General features: G+C 46.1%; 1 protein-coding gene across 2 annotated transcripts in view; it reads right to left on the reverse strand.

The window, feature by feature from the left end:
- Window positions 1-25,958, reverse strand: part of Ido2 (indoleamine 2,3-dioxygenase 2) — a 42,296-nt gene that overhangs the window by 8,730 nt on the left and 7,608 nt on the right. Inside the window, exons 2-8 of one of the 2 annotated variants that reach the window (XM_052752774.1) lie at window positions 20,074-20,169; window positions 14,514-14,633; window positions 11,838-11,956; window positions 11,271-11,273; window positions 11,086-11,097; window positions 8,914-9,013; window positions 7,606-7,723 (exon numbers count right to left, since the gene is read on the reverse strand). In XM_052752774.1, the coding sequence (XP_052608734.1) occupies window positions 7,606-7,723; window positions 8,914-9,013; window positions 11,086-11,097; window positions 11,271-11,273; window positions 11,838-11,956; window positions 14,514-14,633; window positions 20,074-20,169 (568 nt within the window). Of the gene's footprint in view, window positions 1-7,605; window positions 7,724-8,913; window positions 9,014-10,322; window positions 10,338-11,085; window positions 11,098-11,270; window positions 11,274-11,837; window positions 11,957-14,513; window positions 14,634-20,073; window positions 20,170-25,958 lie in introns of both variants that reach the window. The other variant, XM_052752773.1, reaches the window with a different exon arrangement.

A 25,958-nucleotide genomic window follows, 5' to 3' on the forward strand; every position in this document is an offset into this window, starting at 1 on the left:
AATGGAAGCAACAAGCACAGATGGAATGTTCCCTTGCAGAGGGGCATGGGCCCTCCCAGGGCTGTTAACCCATTCCTTATGCCAGCCTCCTCTGTTTGCGGTTTTTGGTATTTCGGTTTTCTGCACTTCACCACCACCACTAAGAGATTAAGACTATCCTTTTAAAAAGTAATACTTTAAATAAGCATGATGTGTTAGAGAATATGGTAAGCTAAGAGAGGAAAAGCAGATGACCAATGTCCAGAAGTTCCTGTGTCAGCTGAGGGCTTCCCAGGGGTTGTCACTGCAGGTCAACAAGGCTATTAACCCCAAGCGGCATTGGCCAGCATGGGCAGCCATGCTTGGGGAGGATGGACTCTGTTCTGCATGGCCTCCTACCTAAGAAAGTGTGCCATCATGGCTATATAAATTCCAAACATCTTCGATCAGCTTTGAATGGTTGATCTCACTACATTACTGAAGGTCCTCTGCCTTCTGGAAACTAGTCCACATTTATCTTACATTTCTTTGTTTCTGAGAGAAAAAGAAACATCCTTTGATAAAGTCTAACTAATAACACACTCTTCCGATCACTTTCCCTGTTCTCTTATCACACATGGAGTCTAGTTCTTTGTCCCTTCTCCCTGTCCATTTTCTCTGAAGCCTGCAAGACCTGGGATGGTACAGCCTCAACGTTTTGAGACACCCCTCCGTGTGGCCACACTCTCTCATCTCAAGTGTGACTATGTCCCATGCGCTAGATTGTTGTCTGGGGTCTCTCCTGGGTACTGGTGTTCTCTCTCATCCATATTGTTAAGTATATATACAGCTCCTTGCAGAAGAAGTAATAGTGCGTACTGAATTACTCTTTTATACAACTTAATGTGTTAAAGGTAAAGCCAAGTGATCACTGTGATAGATACAACAGGATTTACATGAAAATGTAAAATATATTCAGTGGATATTTTAAAAGTGATTCATGAAAGAAGGATCAATACTTCCCTTTGGTACTGTATTAGCACTCCTAGCCAGAAGAAAGAAAGAAAAGTTGTAAGAATTAATGATGACTAGATGGAAAGGAGAAGACATTTCATGATGAAACCAAATGTAAGCAATATGTATCTTCACATCCAGCTCTACAAAAGGCACTAGACAGAAAACTCCAGCCTAAAGAGGTTAACCACACCAAGAAAACACACAGAGTAAGTAATCCCAGACCAGCAAATCAAAAGAGGGGAAACACGTGCACACACACACACACACACACACACACACACACACACACACACGCACGCGCACATGCACACACACCATCACCACCACAACCACCACAACAAAATAACAGGAATCAAACACCACTTATTGATTACTCTCAAGACCAAAGTTCTCAATTCCCCAATAAAAAGACACTGCCTGATGGAATGGACTCAAAAGCAGGATCCATTCTTCTGCTGCATCCAAGAAACACACCTTAACATCAAGGATAGACATCACCTAAGGGTAAAGGGATAGAAAAAGATATTCTAACCAAATGACCTAAGGAGAAAGCTGCTGTGGCCATTTTAATATCTGACAAACTAAACTTTAAATCAAAACTAATCAGAAGAGATAGGGAATAACACTACTCAAAGGAAAAAAATCCACCATAAGGATATTGCAATTCTCAACATCTGTGTACCAAACACAAAGACACCTAAGTTCATAAAAGAAACACTACTCAGCATTAAATCACATATTGATTGACCTCAAGATCCACTCTTGGACATATACCCAAAGGACACTTCATCCTACCACAAGGACACTTGCTTAACTATGTTTATTGTTGCTCTATTCATAATAGCCAGAAATTGAAAAGAACCCAGATGTCCTTCAACAGATGAATGAATAAAGAAAATGTGGTGCATTTGTGCAATGGACTATTACTCAGTTGCTTAAGAAAAACTAAAACTATGAAATTCACAGGTAAATAGATGGAACTAGAAAGCAATCATCCTGTGTGAGGTAACCCGGACCCAGAAAGATAAATATAGTATGCATTCACTTATAGGTGGATATTAGCTGATAAGTCAGTGGTAACCAAGCTACAGTCAGTAGAACTGGAGATTAGGTATAGAACAGGGGACTAAATAGAATAGATAATTAAAGATGGGGAGGGGAGGGGGTTACAACAGGAGAATCAAGTGAGGATGGGGAAGGAAAAGGAGCGTGAGGGAGGGAATACAAGGAGAGATAGTTAAAATTAAGGGTCATTTGAGGAGTAGTTTAGAAGCCTAATGTAATAGAAGTTTCCTAAAATATATACATACATGAAAGTGATCTCAATAAAATCACAAAAACAATGGGGGACACAGAGCCCCAAGAAGACACCTCTTGTCATCAAATAAAGCCTCTGGTACAGTGATTGGGTTGAGCACCTGCTAAGAATCTAAGACAAAAAGGGCTTCAGTCTGACTGGGCTGTAAAACCTTCCTGGAGCCACTGTGTGGTCCATGAATCCGAGCCCATGACACAGGTGAGGGAGGAGGTTTGGAAGGATGCTACTGAGGCCAGGCAAGAGACATGATGGCGTCAACAAAGGAACCGATGTAAACAGCATTCAAGAAAGCAACTCCAGTTAAGTGTGGTGGTGAAGTGTTGTTGCCTCTAGCCACTGAAAAGCAATGCAGGGGTTCTTGCTAAAGTGAAAGAAAGAAAGAAAGGAAGGAAGGAAGGAAGGAAGGAAGGAAGGAAGGAAGGAAGGAAGGAAGGAAGGAAGGAAGGAAAAGAAAGAAAGAAAAAGAAAGGATGAAAGAAAAACACCAGAAAGTAGCCAAAGAGCCATGAAGAAATCCAGGAACCACCAGGAAAACACAAAACCAAACAGGAAGGTAGTTCTGTGGGGAACACACTTGCCAATCCCGACAGGCTTTGGCTCTGGGTGGTGCAGCCAGAGGAAGGCCGTGGGCTTAGTTCAGGGGTAAATTTCACACCCATGCCCTCTGGCATTAACTTGGCATCTGCCAGCGCTGACGCCTCCACCTTCAGTGTGAAGCAGCCCCAGCTTGCCCAGCTTGCCCAGCTTGCCACACGCAATGAAATGAAAGTGAACTTGATACAGAACAAAGCAAAATTAAAATAATTCATGCCTGGAAAGTTGGAGTTGTATGATGCAGATGTTCAGTCCAAATGTAATTGCCTGATTGGTCCTTGGACCTCAGTTTCCAAGTTGACTTGATGTAGTTTAGCATCTCCAGGAACCAGGAAGAATGGAGTACAAGCATTTTCTTCCTCCTTCTTAAGGACTGGCTTACGGGTGATATTTTATGAATAATCAGCATGGCGTGGTTTAAAAAAAAAATCAAATGCACAAGATAACATGACAACCAGTAAGAATGAGTGGAAAAACAGAAATAAGAATCAAGAAATAGCGACGAAGTCGATACAAGCAGCCAGGGGGAGAAGACAGAGCGACCACAGCTCAGGCCTCAAACACTGGAGCCAGAAGACCACATACAGACATGCTCTGCCTGCAAAGATTTGGTTGCTACGAAAATATTATTCTAGTCCTGGAGAGGAAGGAGGCAGTTTTCAGGCAACAGAGCTTGGCATCTTCTAATCTATCAGCAGATACGTCTTAAAGAAATCCTAAAGGGAGCTCCTGGTTAGCTTCAGCTGTCACCTTGATATAGCCCTGAGGTATCTGAAAGAGTCTGAGCTGGGATATTTCCCCCAACAGATTGGCCTGTGGGCCCATGGCAGGGGTGCGGTGGGTTATTTCTTGATTGCTAAGTGATGAGAGAGGGGCTTCATCCATGGGCAGGTAGAAGAAAGGTAGCGGACAGTAAACATAAGAGCAAGGTAGTAGTAGGCTGTGTTTTTTGTAGTTCCTGCTGACTTCCCTCAGTACTGGCCTGTGACCTGGAAGTGTAAGCCAAATAACCCCCTTCCTCCCCAAGCTGCTTTTGCACGAGGGTCTTCTGACAGCCAGAGAAAGAAAACCAGAAGGGGGCAAATAAATACGTGCAGGAGAGAGCAGGGTGAGGAAGGTTGGGAATACGTGGATAAATCAAAGTTAACCAAATCAGAGACAACTGTGGATGCTGGGGATGAGGGGCGCTGGGTGAGTACCTACGGAGCATGCTCAAGGGCCTGCACGCCATCCCCAGCAAGGCAGAAAACAAAACAAAAACCTACTGTTGGCATAGTTTTAGGTAGTTTGATACATTGTTCCCCTTAAAAGTCGTCTGTTAGAATTAAAAAATCTTCAGTGCACTGAGAGCTGCCTTGGGTACGATGTGTATTTGTTATCCTTGCTGTGACCCTGACCAAAAGCACCTTGGGGAGGAGAAGGGCTTATTTCATCTTCTAGCTTATATTCCGCCACCAAGGAAAGTCGGGACAGGAACCTGGCGGCAGGAACTGAAGCAGAAGCCATGGGAGAGTGCTGCTTACAGGCTGGTTCCTTATGGCTTGCTCAGCCTGTTTTCTTAGAGCAGCCAGGCCCCACCTACAGTGGACTGGGCTCTCGCACGTCAATCATTAATCAAGAAAATTGCCTATAGACTTGCTCCCAGGCAATTTGATGAAGATGTTTTTCTCAATTGAGGGTCCTCATCTCAGATGAACCTAGTTTGAGTCAAGTTGACAAAAAAAAAAATTAACCAGAACAGTGGGTATATGTTTTCACACCTGATGCTTAAACATGATTTTTTTAAAAAATGGGTTTAAGGAGTAAGTAAAACTGGATTTCAGGAAGCAGCTTACATAGTTTGGATACATGCAGATTGCTTAAGTAACTAATCCACCAGTGAAGGACAACTTTAGAAACAGAAACATGAGTGAAGTTAAGAGGGAATTTCCAGGTGATAATTTTCCATATGGGTTTAGAAAAAAAAAGTTCACAAAACAAAACTGAAAAGTCCTTTGACAAAATTAGATGATCGAATCAAAAGGGCCAGGCAGCAAAGGCTCACAGTCCAGCCCCCCACCCCCACCTCCCTCCTCGGAGGGCATCATTAAACACGATCAGAGGGGAACATTTGATGTCTCACTCCTATCAAAAGAACAATTCTACCCCTGTGTGTGCATGCCTGTGTTTTGTGTGTGCATAATGTATGGAGGCCAGAGGTCAATGTCGGGTGTCTCTCCCACACACGGAGTCTCTCATTGAGAGTTACAGCTCACTGATTCTACTACACTGGCTGCCACGAGCTCCAGGATCCTCCCATTCCCCCTCCCCAGCACTAGGATTACAGATGTGAACTGCACTCCCAGATGTTTGCTTGGGTACTGGGGATGGAGACTGTTTTAGTTAGGGTTTCTATTGCTGTGTAGAGACACCGTGACCACGGCAACTCTTACAAAGGAAAAACATTTAATTGGGGTGGCTTACAGTTTCAGAGGTTTAGTCCACTATCATCAATATGGCAGACAGGTTGCTGGAGAAGGAGCGGGCTGGCAGGCAACAGGAAGTAGTCCGAGGCACTGGGTGTGGCTTGAGCATATATGAGACCTCAAAGCCTACCCCCTCAGTGACACACTTCCTCCAACAAAGCCACACCTCCTACTTGTGACACCCCCCATGAGCTTATGGGGCCCAGTTACATTCAAACCACCACAGAGACTCAAATCCTTATGCTGCGCAGCCATTGTTTTACATGGGAGCATCTCCCCGGGTGCTTAAAAGAAAAAATGGTTAAGTGAGTCAGGCTGAAGCCAGACAGACCTTCTGTTGACTCCGAAGGAAGAACAAGAAATAAATTACTTTCTGGAGAAAAATAGGTAGCTTGAACTTCCTAAGGGGGAACTGACTCTTAGGGGCACGACCTGCTAACAAGCTACAGAATTATGCCTGGAAGCGGTTTAAATACTTGACACCCTGAAAATATTTTGGCTGTCCAACAGATCCCAAAACTCCCACCCAGGTGGGCCCTATAGGTAAGACATCCTCCAAAGACAGCCACACGGGTACACGGTGCTGAAGTAAGGCAAGTGACAGCAGATGACCATGGCAGATGTGTTTAGAACTGGGGTGGCCTCATGGGGAGTTGGATTATGAACACAGCGGTCTGGTTTTATTGTTTTAGCTGTTGGTGAGCAGTGTGTACAACAAGTATGTTAAGTTGGGCAAAGGCCTGGGGACCTGGCTTGCAGTGCAGTGGGCCTCTGATGTCCACAAAAGGCATTTTTATGGACCTGTATGCTAGGGAAAGAGTAAACCCAGGCCACTTGCTAAAGTTAGGAGCATTGGGTTTTCACATGGTGTCTCAGCACTCAAGATGGGAACTCGCTGGCCATTTCTGGCTTTCCCCTTCTCCTTACTGCTCTTTTGGTTGGAGGAATGTCAGAGGCCGGGACACATCCTCCATCCTGAGATGAGAGGAGGGCCTGCCCGCACTGTGAGGGGCTCATGGGATGGTATGGAGGGTGCTGTTACCATCTTTGAAAAGGTGTGAAGGCACGTTGCCCTCTTTCCCCATGTATGTGGATACAGCAAGTCATAGAACCTTGAAAATCCCATTGCATGGGGAAACTTGTCTTGGGATCAAATGGGGTGGAATGGGTACATCTGGGAGCTCCCCAGATCCTTGGGACTCTTTCAGGGGATCGTGAAGGTCTTTCTGGGCTTGTAACATGGTCAAAAACTAGCATTGGGGAAACTTGTGTTTGACACTACAGTGCACACAGTGTGACTCACTGGAGAGCCTCAGAACCTTCCCAACTACTCCAGTGTTCAACTTAGGATCTGGAGACACTTAAGAGGAACGATCCAGGGTGTCTTGGCAAAGCTGCTGTGCGTGTCACCAAGTGGGGAGCATTTGGGGAAATGAAATGGTACATCCATGAGAGCTTTAAGGTTAAATCCAAGGAAACGGAAAGTGGACGGGAAATACATAATCCTGTGACCTCCAGGGGACATCACAGAGCCTGGGATGACCACGTTTACTCAGTGTAAGGTGGCAACATTGCACCTTCTCCTTCCCACCCTGTGCCCTGTGGACACTACTGCCCAGAATCTTCCTTACATGAAGTCAAGACTCAGGGAAAAGAGTGTTTGAGCCTGTTTCTCACACAAAGGGACCACGCTCCTGCATCGAACCTGCCTTAAACGCCCAGCAAGCACACTTGATAGATTTCTGGGTTAATGAAAATTGTTTTGCACCTCCAGAACCAGAGTTAGCCACCAGGGAAGGGGGGCACCAGTTACTCCTTCCTTCAGCTCCTGCCAGCACTGGTCACAGAATTCTAAAGCCAGGTTCAGGTCTCTCAGAACCCACAGACAGGAAAAGCAAATGAATCCAGAGGGACTTAGGGACACCTCCACCAACAGCCCTGCTCCCAGCAGGCTAACCACGGAAGTTGAAACACAACCAACATTCCCCTTGGGACCCATCCAATCTCCCAGACTTCCACAAAAACTCAGCCTGGACCCTGAAGAAGGCAAACTACCCCCATGCACAGGAAAATATACAAAACAATTTTGCAAAAATGTTTCTATCACCTGAAAAAAAAATCTTTCTCTGGTTCCTTTGGTTTGTGCTAAACAAAGATAGAACACCAGCGCCATCTTGTGGAGAGCTGTACCATCATCCACTTAGGGACCCGCCCAGGTCCAGGCCCCTGGAGGCTCTACCCAAGGCTTCTTACCATGCATTTGGGCCAAGGTTCTGGTGATGTCCTGGATGGAGAGCCTCACCTGCTGCAGGGCCTGGAGCAGGGTGTCCTGGCTGTGTTGCAGAACGGCCTCCACTCCCTGAACCAGGGCCTAGGATTGAGATGCACTTTCTCAGTTCCCTACTTTCTGTTAAAATCCAAAGAGCAGGCAGATCCCGGGGGGAGCAACCCACACCACTGGCATAGTGCTGGAGTATCATAATCTATGACATCAGGGCCCTCAACGCTAATATTTTCTCGTTCCTTTTGGGTTTCCCATATCATGGTCGTTTCTACTCTGGCCTCCCCAGCTGGGACGTCCTCCCTGCAGAGCGCTTGTGTGGCATCGGACAGGTTCCGAAGACTCCCCAGTTTCTCGGCTCCATCAGCCCGGAAGCCCTCCTTGTCTTAGACTGATCTCCTCAGCTAGACTGATGAACTACCATCAGATGCTGAATCTTCCAGCGGACGAGGCAAATGGATGGGGACTGAAGTGACCACGGGATTTCACAACAGTGTGCGCATGTGCCTGGAACCCAGGGCTCGCACAGGCTAAGTTCCTGCTGGACCATGGAGCTACCCTCCGGCTCCTACTTTCACTTTTGAGAATGGAAGATTCTGCATTAATTATGTCAGGACTGGACACTCTATTGAACAGCAGGCATTCAATGAAGCCATAAATCCATCTTAATCTAGAGATAAGGGTGAGAGATGAAGGCTTCCACTTCATTGTCTATTGTCTTATACCCTGCCCAGCTAGAAGCCGTGAGTCCTGAAGGAAAAGAAATGAATTTTGCAGCCCCCAGGGCTGGGTCACCTGGGTGACCTCAATGATGCCTGCTATCTGGAAGAGACCATTTCTTCTGAGAGTTGCAAGAAATTCAACACACACACACACACACACACACACACACACACACACACCCTCAGGTCTTAACTCAGCTGACATTTCTGTAGAGAAGTTTGATCCTTTAAGCATAGATGTGCTTTTATCCGTCTTTTCACAGAATAGCCTTTTTCTTTTTAACCGATGTGACTCTAGCTTCTGCAGGACCATGAGCTGTGACAGCTAGTACAGTGTGTTCCACTACACTCTGCACGTGGTGCCTGTGTGTAGACGGAGGAATGGTCCACTCCAGGCTAAACGGGTGCTGACACCAGAGACTAGAACTCAGATCTCTTCCTTCAGACTTCACCAAGCAGGAGAAGGCCTGTGTCTGTCCATATGGAGAAACCCACCACAGGGAGGGGACAGAGTGAGTGCGTGACTGAAGATGGAGGGGCTGTGAAGCAAGAAGATACCTTAATGCCAGGCGCCGCTGCCTTCTCCACCAAAACCGTCACCAGTATGAAGGCCCGCAGGCTCTCTCCCCCGGGGAAAGAGACGATGGTTTCCAGGTTACTGGGAGAAAGAGGCCACCAGGAAAAAAGGAGACCATGTCGATTAGAGCCAAGTTGCCCTAACCTGAAGACCCTGGGTGTTTACCATGGCCTAGAGGATCATTGACCTTTGGCCCAGTGGAAGAGTCATGGGAACCTACCCTGTTGGACAGTTCTTAGCAAAAGGTTTCTGGTCCTTCGGGATCCCATCATTCTTGTGTAAAGCTAAGGGGTCTTAGAGCTAGAGTGGTCAAAGTGAATCCTGTGTTCCCTTTTACGGAACTGAAATTGTGGCTCAGGGAGGTGAAGCAGCTTATCTTCTTATCTAGGGGCATATAAACGATTGTTCATGGCCAGATCCAGCATAGTTTGAGAACTGAACCTAATCCTCCTCTGCTTCCCCCTACCCTTTTCTTTTCTTTGTGAGGCAGGGAGGGTCTCACCATTATGGCATATTGTCCTCAAATTCACAACCATCCTGCCCCTGCCTGCCAGGTGTGAAGATTATGGGTGTGTGCCTCTGGGCCTGGCTGGAGTCCTAACCTAGAATGAAATGCTGCCACAGAGCTGGGGCTGGAAGACTGTCAAGAGGGGACATTTCTAATCAGCTTGACATCTCCCATCAGATTCAAAGCTGACCCGATCAACAAATCAGAAGAAGTAGCGCCACGCATCTGCTTTACTTCCAGCAAGCATGAGCAAAGCCAAGACTCGAACCTCACAACATCAAAGCAGATGGGAGTCCCGCACTACCGTCTGCCGTCTGTCCAGCAGAGGTGTGTTCGCTCAGGGAATGATGTCGGCACCTTCCACCTACACTCTCCACAGAGTTGAGGGGGACGTGTGCTTGGTGCCACAGTGGCTTCCCGGCCACCTTTGCTCCTCAGGGAAGGCGGAGCCTCTGACTGTAGACCAGACCTACCCGCAAGGGCCCCAGTCCACCAGAGGACAAGGGTTTTCAAGGGGACCCTCCTGTCACCGTTGCCTGCCTGCATCTGGCCTTTGCAGATGTCAGACAGAAATGAGAAATCCCCGTGAGACTGCTAGGCTCCATCACAGTGAACAGCACGTTCATTGTTTTATGATACGGCAGCACTTTTTATTGTAGACAGACAGGGACATGTGGTTAAGAAAAATGAATCCCCTCACCCCTCCAAGGTTGCCTCTCTCAGAGCTAACGCTGGGACTATTGAGTTTGTAGCACAGTCCTTGGCATTTTCGGGAGTTCTTAGATAGCTGATGTCATGCTGCTGTCCGCAGAGCTTGACACGTTCCCTTCTAGTTTTATCATAAGCCGTTAAAGGGAACAGGGATTCTGAAGGGACACTTACCTGATTTCCCATGGTCTGGTCACATTTCAGTTATTGGCAATGACAAAGAGAAAAAAAAAAAACAAAAAAGAAAAAACAATTCAGTTGGGAACCAGAAATCATTCTTGGGGTCCCCAGTATCGGACTCATCGGCAACGCCCATGCATACACACACTCATCAGCGCATGCCTACAACACCACGGGTTGTGATTGGACAGTGAGCCACTGAGTGACAGCGTGTCCTGTGTCTCAGTTCACAGCGCCAGTGCCCTGTGTCTGCACAGGCACACATTCCTCCATGCTTCTGTTTAGCTGTCCCTCCCCACAATACTCACATCAGTGACTCTAACCTTTCCCACCTGCTACTGGCTTGCCTTAAATCAGAGTCTGCCCCCTTGCCGGGCTTCCCCTGCTGTTCTCCTGGAATTCTAAAGACACCTGATGTCTTTAGATGTCCTGATCTGTCTCAATACTGAATTGCTTTGGAAGTGCTTCCCTTCTATTTCTTTCATTTCTGGAAAGCACCAAGCTCCCTGTTGACATCTTAAAAGATGTCAGGAATACGTTCACCCAAAAGGATTGTGGGGGGAGCCCCAGGCCTGCACCTGCGTCTCAGGGCCCAGCACCTCCCTGCCTGGTTGTTTTTGACTTTCTCACCCCAGAGCAGACACATTCTCCCTTTAAACATCCCGTCTCCTTTTGCCTTGGGTCAGAAACCCAGCTTAGTCAACACAATACAGTCACTACAATAATCCATGCACATATATTTATTATCTCAACCCACCCCAATTCTAAGCTAGATTCAATAGCTTTCCATGCATACCAGTTTTTTATTGCTGTATAACTGATCAAAGATCAAGCCCTGGCTACCTACAACCATCGTGCCAAGAAAGGTTTCTTTATATCTAGCCTCAATTTCTCCTTTGTGGTTTTAATTTATCACAAAAGTAAATGTTGCCTTGTGTCTACAACCTGAAACAAATTTGAGTGTGAAAATGAAGTGTTCACGGATTTGTTGTTCGTGTGAAAGTCAGTAGACAAATGCTTCTGTGCCCAGCTCAACTGTGAGATGGTGTAAACTAGGTGGGATGGAATGCACAGATCAGAACCCCACATACCTAGACTCATTCATTCACAATCATAGTGCTCATTCCTCCCTGATACCCAGTCCTAACCTGACTTGAGTGGAGGGCAGAAGGGGCAGTACACCAAGTGTGTGCTGAGAAAAAACAGCACAGTGTGATTATGCAGGAGGCTGAAGTTGAGAAACCCAGATGTGAAGTGGAACCAACACGGAAAAGCGTCTGGGGCCAACGGACTTAGAGCCCACAAAGAAGAAAGGCCTGCGGTTTAAATGTGTGTGTTCACTCTTTCATCGGAACTGTAAAGCAAATGATGAACGTGAATGTACGGCTCGCTATAAATCAGCCCTAAGCCCCTGAGCCTTTTTTGTGAGGGCAGTTAAAGTTCCAGGTCTTCCCATGCCTGAATCTCGGTCCTCTTCTGGGATATCGGAAGAATCTTCTCCCTCCTTACCCTTCTGGGTTCCTTTTGGTCCAGTTTGTCAGCACCAGATCAGAGTGGACCAGGATGGGAGGGAGCCCCAAGTTCCTGGAGACTTCAACAAAGGGAATGGCAAGAGTTCTGGGCAGCACCTTGAGGACAGGAATCCTGGCAGTTAGTATATTCTGTTAGCAGAGGAACTCACCATGGCTGGCTGCGATAAGGGATCCAGAGACCAAGCTTGAGTTCCCTGAGTGGTCCACACCTGTCCCCTATACACGCTTCCTGGGAGAAACCCAGTGGGAATACTGTTTATGAGAACCCATTGCAAGAGATGCAAAAATCAGAAATGGAGGATACTGTGCACACAATGCACAGAACCTCTGAAAACTGTACACACAAAAGTGTCACCAAAAAGTTTAGTGTACACTGAGGACTAAGAACGAGCAATGTAAATTGCTCTGTAGTTAGATAATAGATTATAAATAATATATAAGACATATATACACACAGAGAGATACAGGCATTGATCATAGGATGCAGAAATGGAAATAGAGATGTAGATACACGTACATAAAAATAGAGGTGTGTGTGAGAGAGAGTCAGAGAGAAAGAGAATAAGAGACAGAGAGACACAGACACACACACACACACACACACACACACACACACACACACACACATGTGGACAGAGAGACAGAGAGGTGAATGTAGGCACATTCATGCCAAGTTGAGTGTGTAGAAGTCAGTGGACAATTTCCAGTATTTATCCTCACCTTCCACCTTCTTTGAGACATGCTCTTGTTCACTGATGCCTGTGCTACCTTTCCTGTCAGGTTCTGGGGACCCTAGCTCCAGTGTCAGGGCTGCTTGGAAGTGATTGACCCGCTGAGCGCCTCCCCAGCCTAGGACTGAAGACAGTTTAAAGAAGATCTGCGGCTGCCATTCTTTCTTCCTCAGGGCGGGGAAAGATGTGTGTTTGTAGGTAGGGAACCATTGCAGAGTTTGCAGAGCGTGGAACTCTGTAGCAAGCTTCTGCAGACGGTGGGGGGTGGGGAGGATGGGAAGGTGTGAGGTAGTCACACAGCTGGGGGTGGGGGGGGATGTCAAGGAAGACTTCCAAGATAAAGGAGTGAGGAGGCTGGGGTGGCCTTGGGGGCTGGACATTACTTCCCTCCTCATAATTCAGGAGAGCATATGGCAAGGGAACTCATTATATTGTCACTGGCCTAGGATTTAAACTTTCCAACATTGGACATTAGACACTTGAGTTCAGAAGATGAGACACAATGTGCTATCATGTTAGAATCTGAAGGAGCAGCCGGGCAGTGGTGGCACACGCCTTTAATCCCAGCACTCAGGAGGCAGAAGCAGGCGGATCTCTGTGAGTTCGAGGCCAGCCTGGTCTACAGAGTGAGTTCCAGAAAAGGGGCAAAACTACACAGAGAAACCCTGTCTCGAAAAACAAAACAAAACAAAAAAATCTGAAGGAGCACCTGGCTGTCCTTTCTTCCCAGTCTCGAGTGTTTACATGTGGGATGAGAAATGGGATGAGTCAGGCAAAGCATAGCTCAGGCCTCTCACGAAACTGGGTAGCTCTGGAATAAGAGCAACACCTTGCTTTCTGGGAAAGAGAAACAAAGGGAAGAGGAAATAGTTGGAGCTTCTGTTGAATGGTGAAGTGTTAAGGGAGCACGCACAGGCCCTGGAATCCATCCCAGCGCTCTCAGCAAACACAACACAGAGGAGGAACCCATAACTGGACAGAGTGGCCCAGGGCTCTAATTCCAGCACTTGGAAGGCTGAGGCAAAGGGATCACAAATTTGAGAACAATTTGGACTAGAGAGTGAGTCCTAGTCTTTTTGGGGCTACTTTGTAAGACCTTGACTCAACAGAGAAAAAGAGAGAGAGAGAGAGAGAGAGAGAGAGAGAGAGAGAGAGAGAGAGAGAGAGAGAATTAAATAAAATTAAAAGATTTTTTAAAAAGAATGAAAATGAAAGGTAATATTAGTTTCCTCCATGGGTAGAGAACATGGCTTGCATGCCCTAAGGAATAAATTGAAACTTGAAAGTCACACAGAGACTTAGATGAAGAATTGATCTAAATGAACAGCAGGCTGGGCAGAAAGCGGTATTAAGGAAATAAGGGCATGATCTCATCTCTATGTGTCCTGGGCAAAACCCATCTACTTCAGTAGAATCAGGCACTCTGTCCTTCCCACTGTCCTCAAGGAGCTGACCTTGAGCTTGGGACAACTCCCCAGATGTCTGTGCAACAGAGTGATTATGAAAATCAAGATAACCAATGCCTTTAGAAATATAAAATTCTTCAGGGGGTTTTATGGGTTCCTGGGAATCTAAGGAAGATTGTCACATACTTTTGGAATGGGGGTGTCAAGAACCTTTGAAACTGGCCATTGGTCTAAAAGAAAATCAGCTCTGTGGGGGTGGGGGGAGTCCCTTTTCCCTGCCTTCTTCTGATTTTTGGAGACTGAGCAGTGGAACCTGGGGCTGGTGGTCAAGAACCTTTGGGACTGGCCATTAGTCTAAAAGAAAATCAGCTCTGTACCAGGGGGGCGGGAAAGTCCTAATCCTTTCCTTGCCTTCTTCTGATTTTTGGAGACTGAGCGGTAGAACCTGGGGCTGGTGGTTTGATTCTTGGTACAGGGACTCCGGGATCACCTGAGAGGCCTCCCTTTACCCCTCACCTTTTGGGGTTGGGTCTCTCCTTCTTGCCAGACGAATCCCATGGTGATCGCGGCCAGCACCAGGTGTGCCAGACGTTGCTCCCGGTGCCCCTTTAGGAAGCTGCAGTCCAGGAGGGGCATCTGTTGAAGAGATGTTAAGATCGGCCGCTGCAAAACTAAAGGGTGGGGCACTAAGACAGGGGTCCCGTGACTGGAGGGTGACTTAGAACGCTGTTTGGCTTTCACCAGACATCTAAGTGGCTCACCAGACATCTAAGTGGCTTCGTGCATACCCACTTAGCCCAGCTCTTAAAGCGATGCAGTGTGGGAGGTGCAATGTCTTGGGGTGGAGCATCCAGGCTGTGCTCAGTTTGTGCCCAGTCCCTGGTCTCCATCTGTTGCTTTGAGGGTCTCAGAGTAAGCATCGAGGCTGAGGTAAGTGGTCCCCCGTACTGGCCGCATCCTATCTACTGGCCCCTAGCTTTTCAAGCCCTTTAACCTTGTAACAACTTTAAAAAGAGCAAGATCCAAGCCAGGCGGCGGTGGTGCATCCGCCTTTAATCCCAGCACTCAGAGCCAGGCGGATCTCTATGAGTTCGAGGCCAGCCTGGTCTACAGAGCAAGATTCAGGACAGGCACCAAAACTACGCAGAGAAACCCTGTCTCAAAAAACAAAAAACAAAAGCAAGATCCAGTGGATTAGGGATGTAAACTCCCTACAAAACCATGGCTCAGCAGGGCATAAGGCTTGCATGGGCCCTCGTAAACCACCCACAACCCAGCAAGATGAGGTGACGGGGCTTTCCACCCAGCTCCGTCCCCACCTTGTCCCATGGGAAACCACAGCTTCTGGTGACACGGAAAGCGGAGCCAGTGCTCAGTCGGGCCACACCAGCTTCCCTGTCCTGCCCGGCTGCCATCGGCTCATCGTTCATCGCTTTGGCACTCCCCTGCTTCGCTCCCTTTGCTCCACAGGCGCCTCGGAGGGCAGGCGGAGGGCAGGCGCTGCTTGAAGCTGCCGGGGACACTGGCTTCCTAGGGCTGGGCTGGACAGAGCGCAGTCGGAGGGGGCGCAGAGCCCTTCCTCCTCCCGCCACTAGGGGGCAGGGTCTGCCTGCGGCTGCGGTGGCCGCAGAGGCTGGCAATGGTAGTTACCTGGTAATTGCTAGAAGAGGCTTCATTTTTTAAAAAAGTGTTTGTACAAGAGGTTTCATTTAAAAAAAAAAAAAGAGTGTCTGAATTATGACGCTGAAGCCCCCATGCAAGGAACCAAACTGTCTCAAAGGCATTTGCTAGGGTCACAGAATCAGGAAGTGTGGAACCAAAATAAGACCAAAATGTTTTCACCCTAAAACTAAGGCCTAAGATTTCTCCTTTTTAGGTATAGGCCATGAGTTACTGGAATAGGCCATGAGTTACTGAAACCAGCCAGCCCGGATTCCAGAAACCAGAAAGTGTAAAGTACAGAGTCACAAGGTATTCGTGAGGTGATGGCTGCTGGACCACGGAATGTCCTCTCCCTGGCTCCCTAGATAACTGTTTCACCACAGAGCGTCCCAACCCTAATCTCCATAGTGACTGTTTAATCACCAGATGTCCCCACCTGGGGGCAGCCAATGAGAAATGGTGATGGGCAACCACCTCCTCAGAAGGAAGATTGGATCATGATTTCTGTAAGTCCCTAGACCTAAGCCAATCAGAAATGTACATGTATGGAAATCCTCGCTGTTGCATTTTGTGGTTTTTGCCTTTAAAAGCTGTGCAAGCTGGGCGGTGGTGGCACGCACACCTTTAATCCCAGCACTCGGGAGGCAAAGCCAGGCGGATCTCTGTGAGTTCGAGACCAGCCTGGTCTACAGAGCAAGATCCAGGAAAGGCACAAAGCTACACAGAGAAACTCTGCCTCAAAAAACCATAAATAAATAAATAAATAAATAAATAAATAAATAAATAAATAAATAAATAAATAAATAAATAATAGATAGATAGATAGATAGACAGATAGACAGATAAATAAATAAAAATAAAAGCTGTGCACAATTCAGGCTGGACACTTCCTCCAGCCTCCACTGCACTGGGTGTGTCGGACAAAGTCCCTGCCTAGGCTTGTATTGATCATGGACATCCTGGATTAAAACCTTGCTTTTGCATTCCGGTACTCTCGTCTTCGGTGGTCTCTCTGAGGGGTCGCGATCTGGGCACAACAGAAGGAATGAGGAGGTTCTGTGGACTGACCACAGCTCACTTGAATCATGAGTCACAGGTTTTGTTTAAAAGTTTCCAGTAGCCACAGTTCTTTAAAGCCAAAAAGAAGCAAAATTAGTCTTCATAATGTACTTTGTTGAGTCAATGTATTTTGTATTTTAATAGGTAATCAGTATAGAAGTCTTTCAAACTCTTGAAAATCTATTCTGTGCCTTCTCGCTTTGTCCTTGGCCACATCTCAGGTGTTGAAGAAGGACACCTATGGGACAGCCTAGGTATAAAGGATCAAGGTCCACCTGAAGAAGGTTTTCTCAACATTTCAGGGTTGCTGACCCTGCCTTCTAAACATACAGATGATTAAAAAAGCAACTATAGGGACTGAAAAATAAAATAATTATCTTTGTAGTTAATCACTTGGCCTAAACAAACAGCGGCAGATGGTGAGGGAGAATGCTATACATCCCTTATCTTCCCGAGTCGAAAGCAGTGGCCACACGTTCTGGAATTTTCCATAGTTCATTTTCTTTTTCAAGTTCAGCTCTGCTTTGGTTTAGAACACAAAGAATTGGGTTTCACTGTCACATTTTAGTGGTGGGGGGGGGGGGGACTAGCTGTTGCTTCACACACACACACACACACACACACACACACACACACACACACACACACAGTTTATTTTCATTACTTTCTTTCCTAGCATTTGCTTGTTGGAAAGGCTGCTTCTTCAGCTCCACATGGGTTTGCTGGTGCAAACCTGACCCTGAAGAAAGGCTGCCATTCACTTGCCTTATTTACAGCTCTAACTGTCCAACCGGACTCTCTGTAAAAAACAATGGTGTCCCTTTAAAAAGCACCTTTTTAAACTTACAAAGTAATTGAAATCGGCTGTAAAATGTCAGGCACATACAAATGTATACACATACTTTATAATCAGAAAATGGTCTCTTTGGAATCCGTACCACACCTGGGACAGAAACTGACGTTAGAAATGTAGTGTGCCGGCCCAATGTCTGAGGCCTTGTGTTAATTATACTTTTGAGCTGCAAATTATTTCAATTGAGTGAAAAATATAACACTAATGTTTATGAGTACACTGACTCCCTAAGGACATTTTTGGATTGTGTATTTAACCAAATATTATAGGATGTTGTTCGATTATGTATTTAACCTGGCAAATTTAATCTTAATGCTCTTTTCTCAGAACTCGGTAAATATTCAGGGGCTCTCTAAACCAGCTCTGCCACCCTGCTGACTTCCACACTGGGGCACTGAGTATTTCTGACACACTTCTTGAAGGTATTGAAAAGTATACTTTGATACAAGGTCTAGCAAGATGAATATGCACAAGGATATTTGTTTTTATACAGAATGGAATATGAGTCCTTACGCGGACACACCTACACTTCCAGCAATCGGGAGGCAGGCTGAGGCAGGAAGATCTCAAATTTGAAGCCAGCCCAAGCGACATGTTAAGACCCCCTCAGAAGGTAAAAATGTATGTCTCTCTTTCTATCATTTACATATGTATGGATGTTAAGCGCACATTCACATGAAGTAGATTCTGCATACATATACTACCATACACTTTCTGTTGCTCCGTAAACTGTAGGGCAAGATGTATAGAGTGGCAGAGACACAGACACATGCCTATGTGGCCACTTACTAGCTGTACATTTTCATTTATTTAGCAAGTATGTTTATTAATGGAGGTTCGGGGGCTTCACCTTTTATCCTATTCATCTTTTCTCTTTTATTCACTATGGTTATTCATGAAACGGCCTTGTGTATTCTTTTTTAATTTTTTTTGGATGAGTATTTCTGCAAGATCAATTCACACAAATGGACTAGCTGTAGCAAAGCACATGCGTAGTTGATATCTTCACTGGTACCGTTACTTTACTTGTCACACAGAACCGTCCTAACTGTTTGTCCCACTGCATCCTGGCTAGTAACCAGCTAGTCGGTATAAAAGAGGGTGGGCGAAAACAGAAGCATTGGTGTGTGGGTTTCATCACAATGGGAGACCCTCTACCAACTGCCCCTTCACCTTTCCCACCAACACACATCTAACATTTGTGGATTCCAGATTTCAACTAGAAAGAGAAGCATGAGACTTTCCCTTTGAGGGTGAAATACCTTGTGAGGAGTTTTAGGGAACAGCATGTACGTTCTTCAAACCCACAGCTTGATTAGGGGTAATATGCTCACTGTAGGTTTTTTCCCAGGGGACATGGATCAACATTAGTTCTTTTCTTATCTTTTTCTCTACCTTATTTTTTTCCTTTGATGTTTTTATTAGTATTAGTGTTTCAACCGTGTGTACAAACCACCTTTGTGCAAAAATAAACTAAAATAACTCTTTTTGGATTGCACTTTCTTACATGGGTCAGCCTGAATGGGGGTTTTGGGGAGAGGGGATTTATCTAGGGTGTTACTGAGGCCTGCTGCCTGTCCTGACTTCTGGATATCCTGTGAGGGCCAATCTATGAGTATTTTTAAATCAGTTCATAATTAGACATTAAACGTCAGCAAAGAAGATCCTGGAAGGTGAAGTGTCTTCTTGTGTTTCTGAAATCCTGCGGCTTGCTTCTGACAGATAGCCGAGAAAGGGAAGTAATATGCAAATATTGGGTGTTGTTATGTGGCAGGAACTGTGACAGGGTCCTGACAAAGACCATTAATGCTCACAACAATGGGATGAGGGCTTCCTCCATTTCTCAAAGAAGGAAGTGAGATTATGAGGCTCTCTCAGAGTTTCAGTGCTTACTATGAAATTCCTGAATCAAAGCATGTTTTCCTACTATGCCTTCTGGAGGGGGATGGCTTCCAGTTTCCCAGGACCCAAGATGTCATACTCTTCTGTATTCCTTTTTGAGGGAAATTGCTTACTCTGCCACAGATGTACCTCATATACTTACATGCATGCAAATTTTAATGTGATGTCTATGGAGTTCATTACTTCTCCAGGGCCATGGCTGACCTTCTGTTTATAAATCAGAAAGACTTTTTATTCAGCTAATATATGATACAGTAAGGTCAAGCTAACCCACTCAGAGGTAGCAGACCTTGTCCCACCATGTTTGGGACAAGCCCCCTGAGAATTTCCATGCCTGTCTTCCTCATTTTCCCTTAATTTATTCTCAATTCTCGTCTATAATCATTTTTACACCAACACATGATGAGGACTCGATACATTGTGGGTGTTGTTTTGTGCAAGCCTGGGAAGGCAGAGTTGATGACAATCTCATGGCAGTGATTAGTCCCTATGGCCAGGTCAACTGTCCCACTCCCACAAAGCTGAGCAGAAAAGGTCTAGGAAGGACGGAAGAAGGCTGTCGGTGTCGAGGGGCGTGAAGAGAAGAACAAAACAATGTACCTTGTAGACATGGGCCTGGAGCTGGTGGCTTTCAATTAAGTGAGGGAGTTTGTTGGCGATTTCCATCCAGGGCCTGTAGTGATCAGGAAGTTCTTTCTGCATTTCAAATAGAAAACAGCTCAGTCATTCAGATCTCCCTGGAAAGCAGCTTTGGAATACTCTTCCGAATTCAAGTCAGCCCAGGTGTGCAAACAGAGCTCACTACAAGCCTGGCCTTAGGCTAGACTAACCACACAGACATGCAGGTGGCTAGCATACAGATCTTGGGCTTCTCATACCACACAGCAAGGGAAGGGAAAGTGCAGACAGACGGGTCCTGATGTAAATCACATGCTTCATGCTGCTGTGTGTCTGTGAGCTTGGCACCCTATTGAGAATGGAAGTGGTTAATTCTGTCACCTGCTCTGGGAGTGAGAAGGGAAAAGTCACAGAAACCTGAAAATCGGGCCTGGTTTCGAAGTCCAAGCGTGGCCTTTCTTTTCTTCATTTTTATTTTTGTATCTGTAGTCTTTTGAGACAGAGGTTTGCTATGCAGCCCAGGCTGACCATGAACTCACAATCCTCTGCCTCAGCCTCCCAGGTACTGGGTTGTAGGTATAAGCCCTCAAGTCTACCATCTTATTTTTTTATTTTGAGACAGTCTCTGTGAGTTGCCTGGGCTGCCACTGACCTCATGATTCTCCTCTTGCGGCCTCCGGCGTAGCTGGGGTTACAGGCTTGAGCCACCCGGTTCGGCTACATCGATGTGTATGAATCACTTTATACTGAAATCCATCCACTCCCATTTGTCTATGGCAGCTTTTGCAAGCTGCAGTAGACCTGAAAAACAGCAGCAGAAAGCTGCATGCTGTCCAAAGGAAGTTTATTTGGCGTTTCAGAAAATGTTCGCCAAACCTGGGTGGGGCCCAGCGGCTTTTCAGTGAACAAACGGGTTGTCTAAATTCATGCATGGCCTCTTAAGTTACAGAGAAGTGGGATGAAGACCATGACCGTGTTTATGAACTGAGTGACTGTGGAACGGGTGAGAACACAAAAAGGAAATGCGAATAGAAAGCAGTGTAGACAAAGAGCTGGCTCTCAATGGATCGGGCTTACACAGCTGTAGAAATTAACGCAATGTACCAAGAAGTGTGCGGTTCAGAAAGAAAGTCACTAAAAGGGAAACCGGAGAGTGTGGTCGGCGTTTCTGAGGCTGATGAGAACTGAAACAAGAAGCAGGTCTAGGTTAGCACACTGGGGAATATTTACACGGCAGACACAGTCATGGACTCCATCGGCACAGATAAAAAGAAAGTTCTAGAAGTTCAATGAGCCATCAAGAAAGACCACAGGGAAGTCAAAACTTAAGAGGATTTTATGAAAGGCACTAATCAGAAGATCAAAGGCATCAATATAGAGTTAAATAAGGCTACCCCTTAGCCACAAAAAAAGGCAAGGAAGTGCGTGCTAGGTTCTCTAGGTTTTGTTGTTGTTGTTGTTGACATTGAGGTCAGGGTCTTGGAAACTGAGTTCAAATACTCCTGTGCTAGGGAAGTGCAGGAATATGTGGATGGACTTTTTAGGGGAGCTATTAGTGAAAGGGTGCCTGCTTTCACAGAAGTCTTCTAGAAATAAGTGCAGCGAGCAGTTCATAGTCTGCTGCTGTAATAGGATCAAGGGGAAGGAGGAGAGGGGGTACTCAGGGCAGCAGGGCATGAAGAAGGGGAGAAGGAGCCTGGAGGGAGATGCATCCTGGAGGGATGAAGGAGGGAGATGCATCCTGGAGGGATGAAGGAGGGAGATGCATCCTGGCAGAAACAGAAGCAGGGGCTAGAGTCTTGGCTTCCTAAGGACCCAGTTTCTCAGCTCCCTGGAGTGAAGTTGATCAAGAAGACAGACTAGAGAGGGGTAAGCATTATGCTAAGAACGGGGAGAGGAGGCGGAGCTGACCCTGAGCAATGCGACAACATGGAAGGGCACTGAGAAGCCAGGAAATCTGAGAGTACACATGAAGAAGGGCAATGGAGAAGTAGTGATCAACAAGAGACCCCCATATCACTTGTGTGTGTTGGTGGGGGAGAAGGGGGAGGCTTTTCTCATGAACATTTGCATCTCCCAGGATTCTGGGCTCACAACTCCTGCTTAACCCACAACCCCAGTATTTCCAACATCTTGCCATAAACTCTGAAATGTTTGGACTTCAATTAGTCTTTTCTTTCCTTTCTTTGACTCTGAAGTAGTTCCAAACTGGAAGCCTTGAATCAAACTACATCAGGAAGGGCGGCTGTAGCTCCTGACAGATGGCGGTGATGCTGGGGAAGATCTGCATCAGACTCAGTCATAGGTCTCACGGCCTGCCTACTTCTGGGAGGCAGAGTCTATCTTGCTCCACTCACCCCCGTCCCCTCCACCCAACTCCACCCAGCCTTTGTCCTGGGCAGAAATCACGGGTGGTGTCATCGTCTGCAGAAGACAGCTAGAGGTGCAGAACTGAAGAGAGCTGAGTTGAAACTGATAGACATTTGGCAGCAAGAGAAGGACAGCAGAGCACTTGCCTAGTACTGTGAGCCTTGACTCTCATCCTTAGCACTGGAGAGAGAGAGAGAGAGAGAGAGAGAGAGGAGGGAAATAAATGGCAGAGAGATAGAAAATAGATGATAGAGATAAATAGATGATAGAGATGATGATGACAAATAGAAGATAGATAGATAGATGATAGATAGATAGATAGATAGATAGATAGATAGATAGATAGACAGACAGACGGATAGATAGATAGATAGATAGATAGATAGATAGATAGATAGATAGATAATAGAGAGACTGAAAGATTTATGCTGATTTATCTGTGAACTGGCAACTTATTTCAGCTCACTGGTCTGATCTTAATGGAGACTAAGGGGGCCCAGCTCCCCAGTAGTCCCCTCCCAGGGTCCGAGAAGAATCTACAAGCAGCTGATAATTAATCTTTGATGAAAAGAAATGAATCTATGTACACGAAACTCCTTAGTTCATACACTTTATTATTCTGTGTCAGTTGTCTCTCTACAAGCTTATACTCTGCTCTCATTTTTAGCTCCTTTCTTGCCCAATTTCTCTCTACATTTATCTACTGTCCCCTCTAGGTTCTATCTTAATTCCTTCATCTTAGTTCTGCCCCTTCTAGGTTTTCATCCATCTAGTTCTTTCCCATCTCAGCTCCTCTCCCATCTCCTTTTCTCACATCTTGTTCTTCCTCATCTTGTTCTTCCCCATCTGGCTCTTCCTCATCTTCCATCTCGTTCCTCTAGTCCTCTCTTCTAGTCCTTCAATCTAGTTCTTCCCCATCTCAGTTTGTTCCTCTCAAGTTCTTACCCATCTAGTTCTTCCATTCTCTTTTCTCTTCTCCATCTCCTTATTCTCTCCTTTCTCCCTAAGTCTCTCAGGAATCCAGCTATAAACCCAGGCAATAGCAATCCTCTGGCTGAGCAAGGTAACCGGCTTGAATTCTACGGGGTCATAAAGGCAGGTAAGACTTTTCCTCCGGCAGTGACCACCAGGCTTTCTTTTACAATCCAAAATGGGAGTGGTAAAGAAGGAGGTCAACTGAGTGCTAATGACTGGTTAGTGTATGAAAGAGGGGATCTATGTGCTCAGTCTACATTCTGAGAAGTGATTAGGTAAGAAGTTAGGGCTCTATAAAGCTAGTAAGGCTGTAAGAAAGGAGGGTCGGAGCTAAATTGTGTAAAGCTATTACTTAAGGTCCACCTGACCTAGGTGGTGTCTCCTTGTGGAGTTTACCTTAAATCAGGAGACTTGTATGTGGACTGTTATTTCTGTTAGTCCTTGAAAGTGGCTAAGGGAGACATCTGATTCCACTGCTGAAAGGGGAGAAACAGATGGGCTGGGAGGAAGGAAGCCTTTCCTGAGGCTCTTCTCCAAAAACCTTGAATGTATATGTCCAAAGAGTGGTCAGTCCACACTGCTAGCAATTCTTAGGGAAAAGTCAATTGAGAAAACTATGAAGGCACACATGATTTTCATGTAACAAGCCAAATAACACCAAAAACTCCTTGGAATTTGGCTTCCTCTGAAGGAATTCCTTGATCCCTTCAGGTAGTGGCTTTGCCATAACCAGCTGAGTTCTTACAATAATTTTCCTGTGGCCCGTAGCATGATCTGTGCATTTCAGGGCAGATTTGAACATAGTAAGTGAAATGCCAGACTAGCATATCTCCTGTTTACTTTGAAACAGAAAACCACACATTTGAAGTCACGAGGACTCAGATGCCCCTGTGGGTGGGCAGGATGGAAGAAAAGCTGTCACTATCACCTGTATCTTTTCTTCTTTGGTACCTAAAGAAGGAATCCCCCACTTAGAGTTATATTAAGCCTGACCGGATTCTGCCTTCCTAGTTTATGACATCTTTAATAGTTTATTTCTTAATATTGAGACTCCAGACTACAGTCTAATTTTTCCCATTAGGTCCCAGAGGAATGTTGACTCTCTTCATTTCTAACAGCTTGTGTTTGGACTCCTGTAAAACTCAACAAACCAACACAACCACAGAGCTGTCCAAGTGTGGTCAGTGGCCACAGTACCTGTACCCCTTGGGAACTGTTCAACCCACAGACGCTTGGCCCTCACCCCAGACATACTGAAGCCAACACTCTGATGGGGCCCTGCAGCCAATTACCCACCAGCTAATGCCGACTCAGCCTGACATAACCATTGTCAGGGACCAAGCCTTGCAAGTAATCCTGATGAGGAAGAAGGGCCTGAAAGGTATTTTACAACCTGTTTAAATAGGGGACGATACCTCAGCCACGGGTGTTGCTAGGCTCCCTGGCCTCTTCAGTTATTACCTAGGAGACTGCTAAACACCCCTCTCACACAGCACCACAACTCATTTAAAGTGCGTTCTGTCCGCCAGCCTTTCCTCTAGAGACTGGAAAAAGCACAGAATTGTGTTAGTCACTCTCCGTTGCGAGATTTCATGTTGCCGCATTAGCGACAACAGCAGCAGGCAAGATTCTCGTTAGCCAGCAGACATCTTTGACGTCCGTTCATACCCTACCTGTCGGATTCATTTAATTAATTGATTAATCTTCCCCCCCCCCCCCCAGGGATGTGCCTTAGCCCTTTGTTGTCTGAGGTCTGAGGTCTCTAAGTTCTTAGACACCAGTCATTCCTCTCAAGTCTGGTTGTCTAGGGAATTTGTCTTACAAATTCAGACAGGCTGTTTCTTCACATCTCCACATAGCATCAGGGAGCCTAGAATCAACTATGAGGGCTGTGGAGAGAGGAAGAGAGAGAGCTTTGGGGCCTCTGGGATTTGGCATTTTCTGAAGTCCAGAGGGGCCCTGGAAGCTTGCCAGACACCTACAAATTCCCCCGTGATGGAGCCTGCTGTTACCTGGAAGACGACATAGAGTGTGGTCTGGTTAGCCCCTGCCTCAGTCCTAACAGCTCTATGAAGCTGGGCATGATGGGAAGTGTTAGCTCATTGAAAATCACCTGCTTAGTATGTACAACAACAACAAATAATAATAATAATAATAATTAAGAACCCAAATAAACAAAAAAGAAAAAGAATGCTTTGAGTACAGAGGGCAGGAGAGAAGCATCAGTACTATCTAGCCGACCCAGAGAACTTCTGCCCAGCTCTAATTTACTTTCCTTTTTATAACAAGATAGCTGTAAGCCCAGTGGCTGTTCAAGACTAGTCGGGTCTCAGATAAAGGGTCATAGTAACTACTAAACATCTCTAACTTCCTTATAATAAATCCTACATCGCTTGCTCCATGACACCCTCAGTAACACCACAGTTAACAGTTACTAGGGGAGTGACCAGAAACAGCCATAAAAAATAGGAAAAGAAGGCTAGACAGATGTCCCCACTGGTAGGACTGATGACCCGAGCTCA

The sequence above is a fragment of the Peromyscus californicus genome, unplaced genomic scaffold, assembly GCF_007827085.1.
Source record: "Peromyscus californicus insignis strain IS unplaced genomic scaffold, ASM782708v3 Scaffold_23__1_contigs__length_62951481, whole genome shotgun sequence".
Lineage (NCBI taxonomy): Eukaryota > Metazoa > Chordata > Mammalia > Rodentia > Cricetidae > Peromyscus > Peromyscus californicus.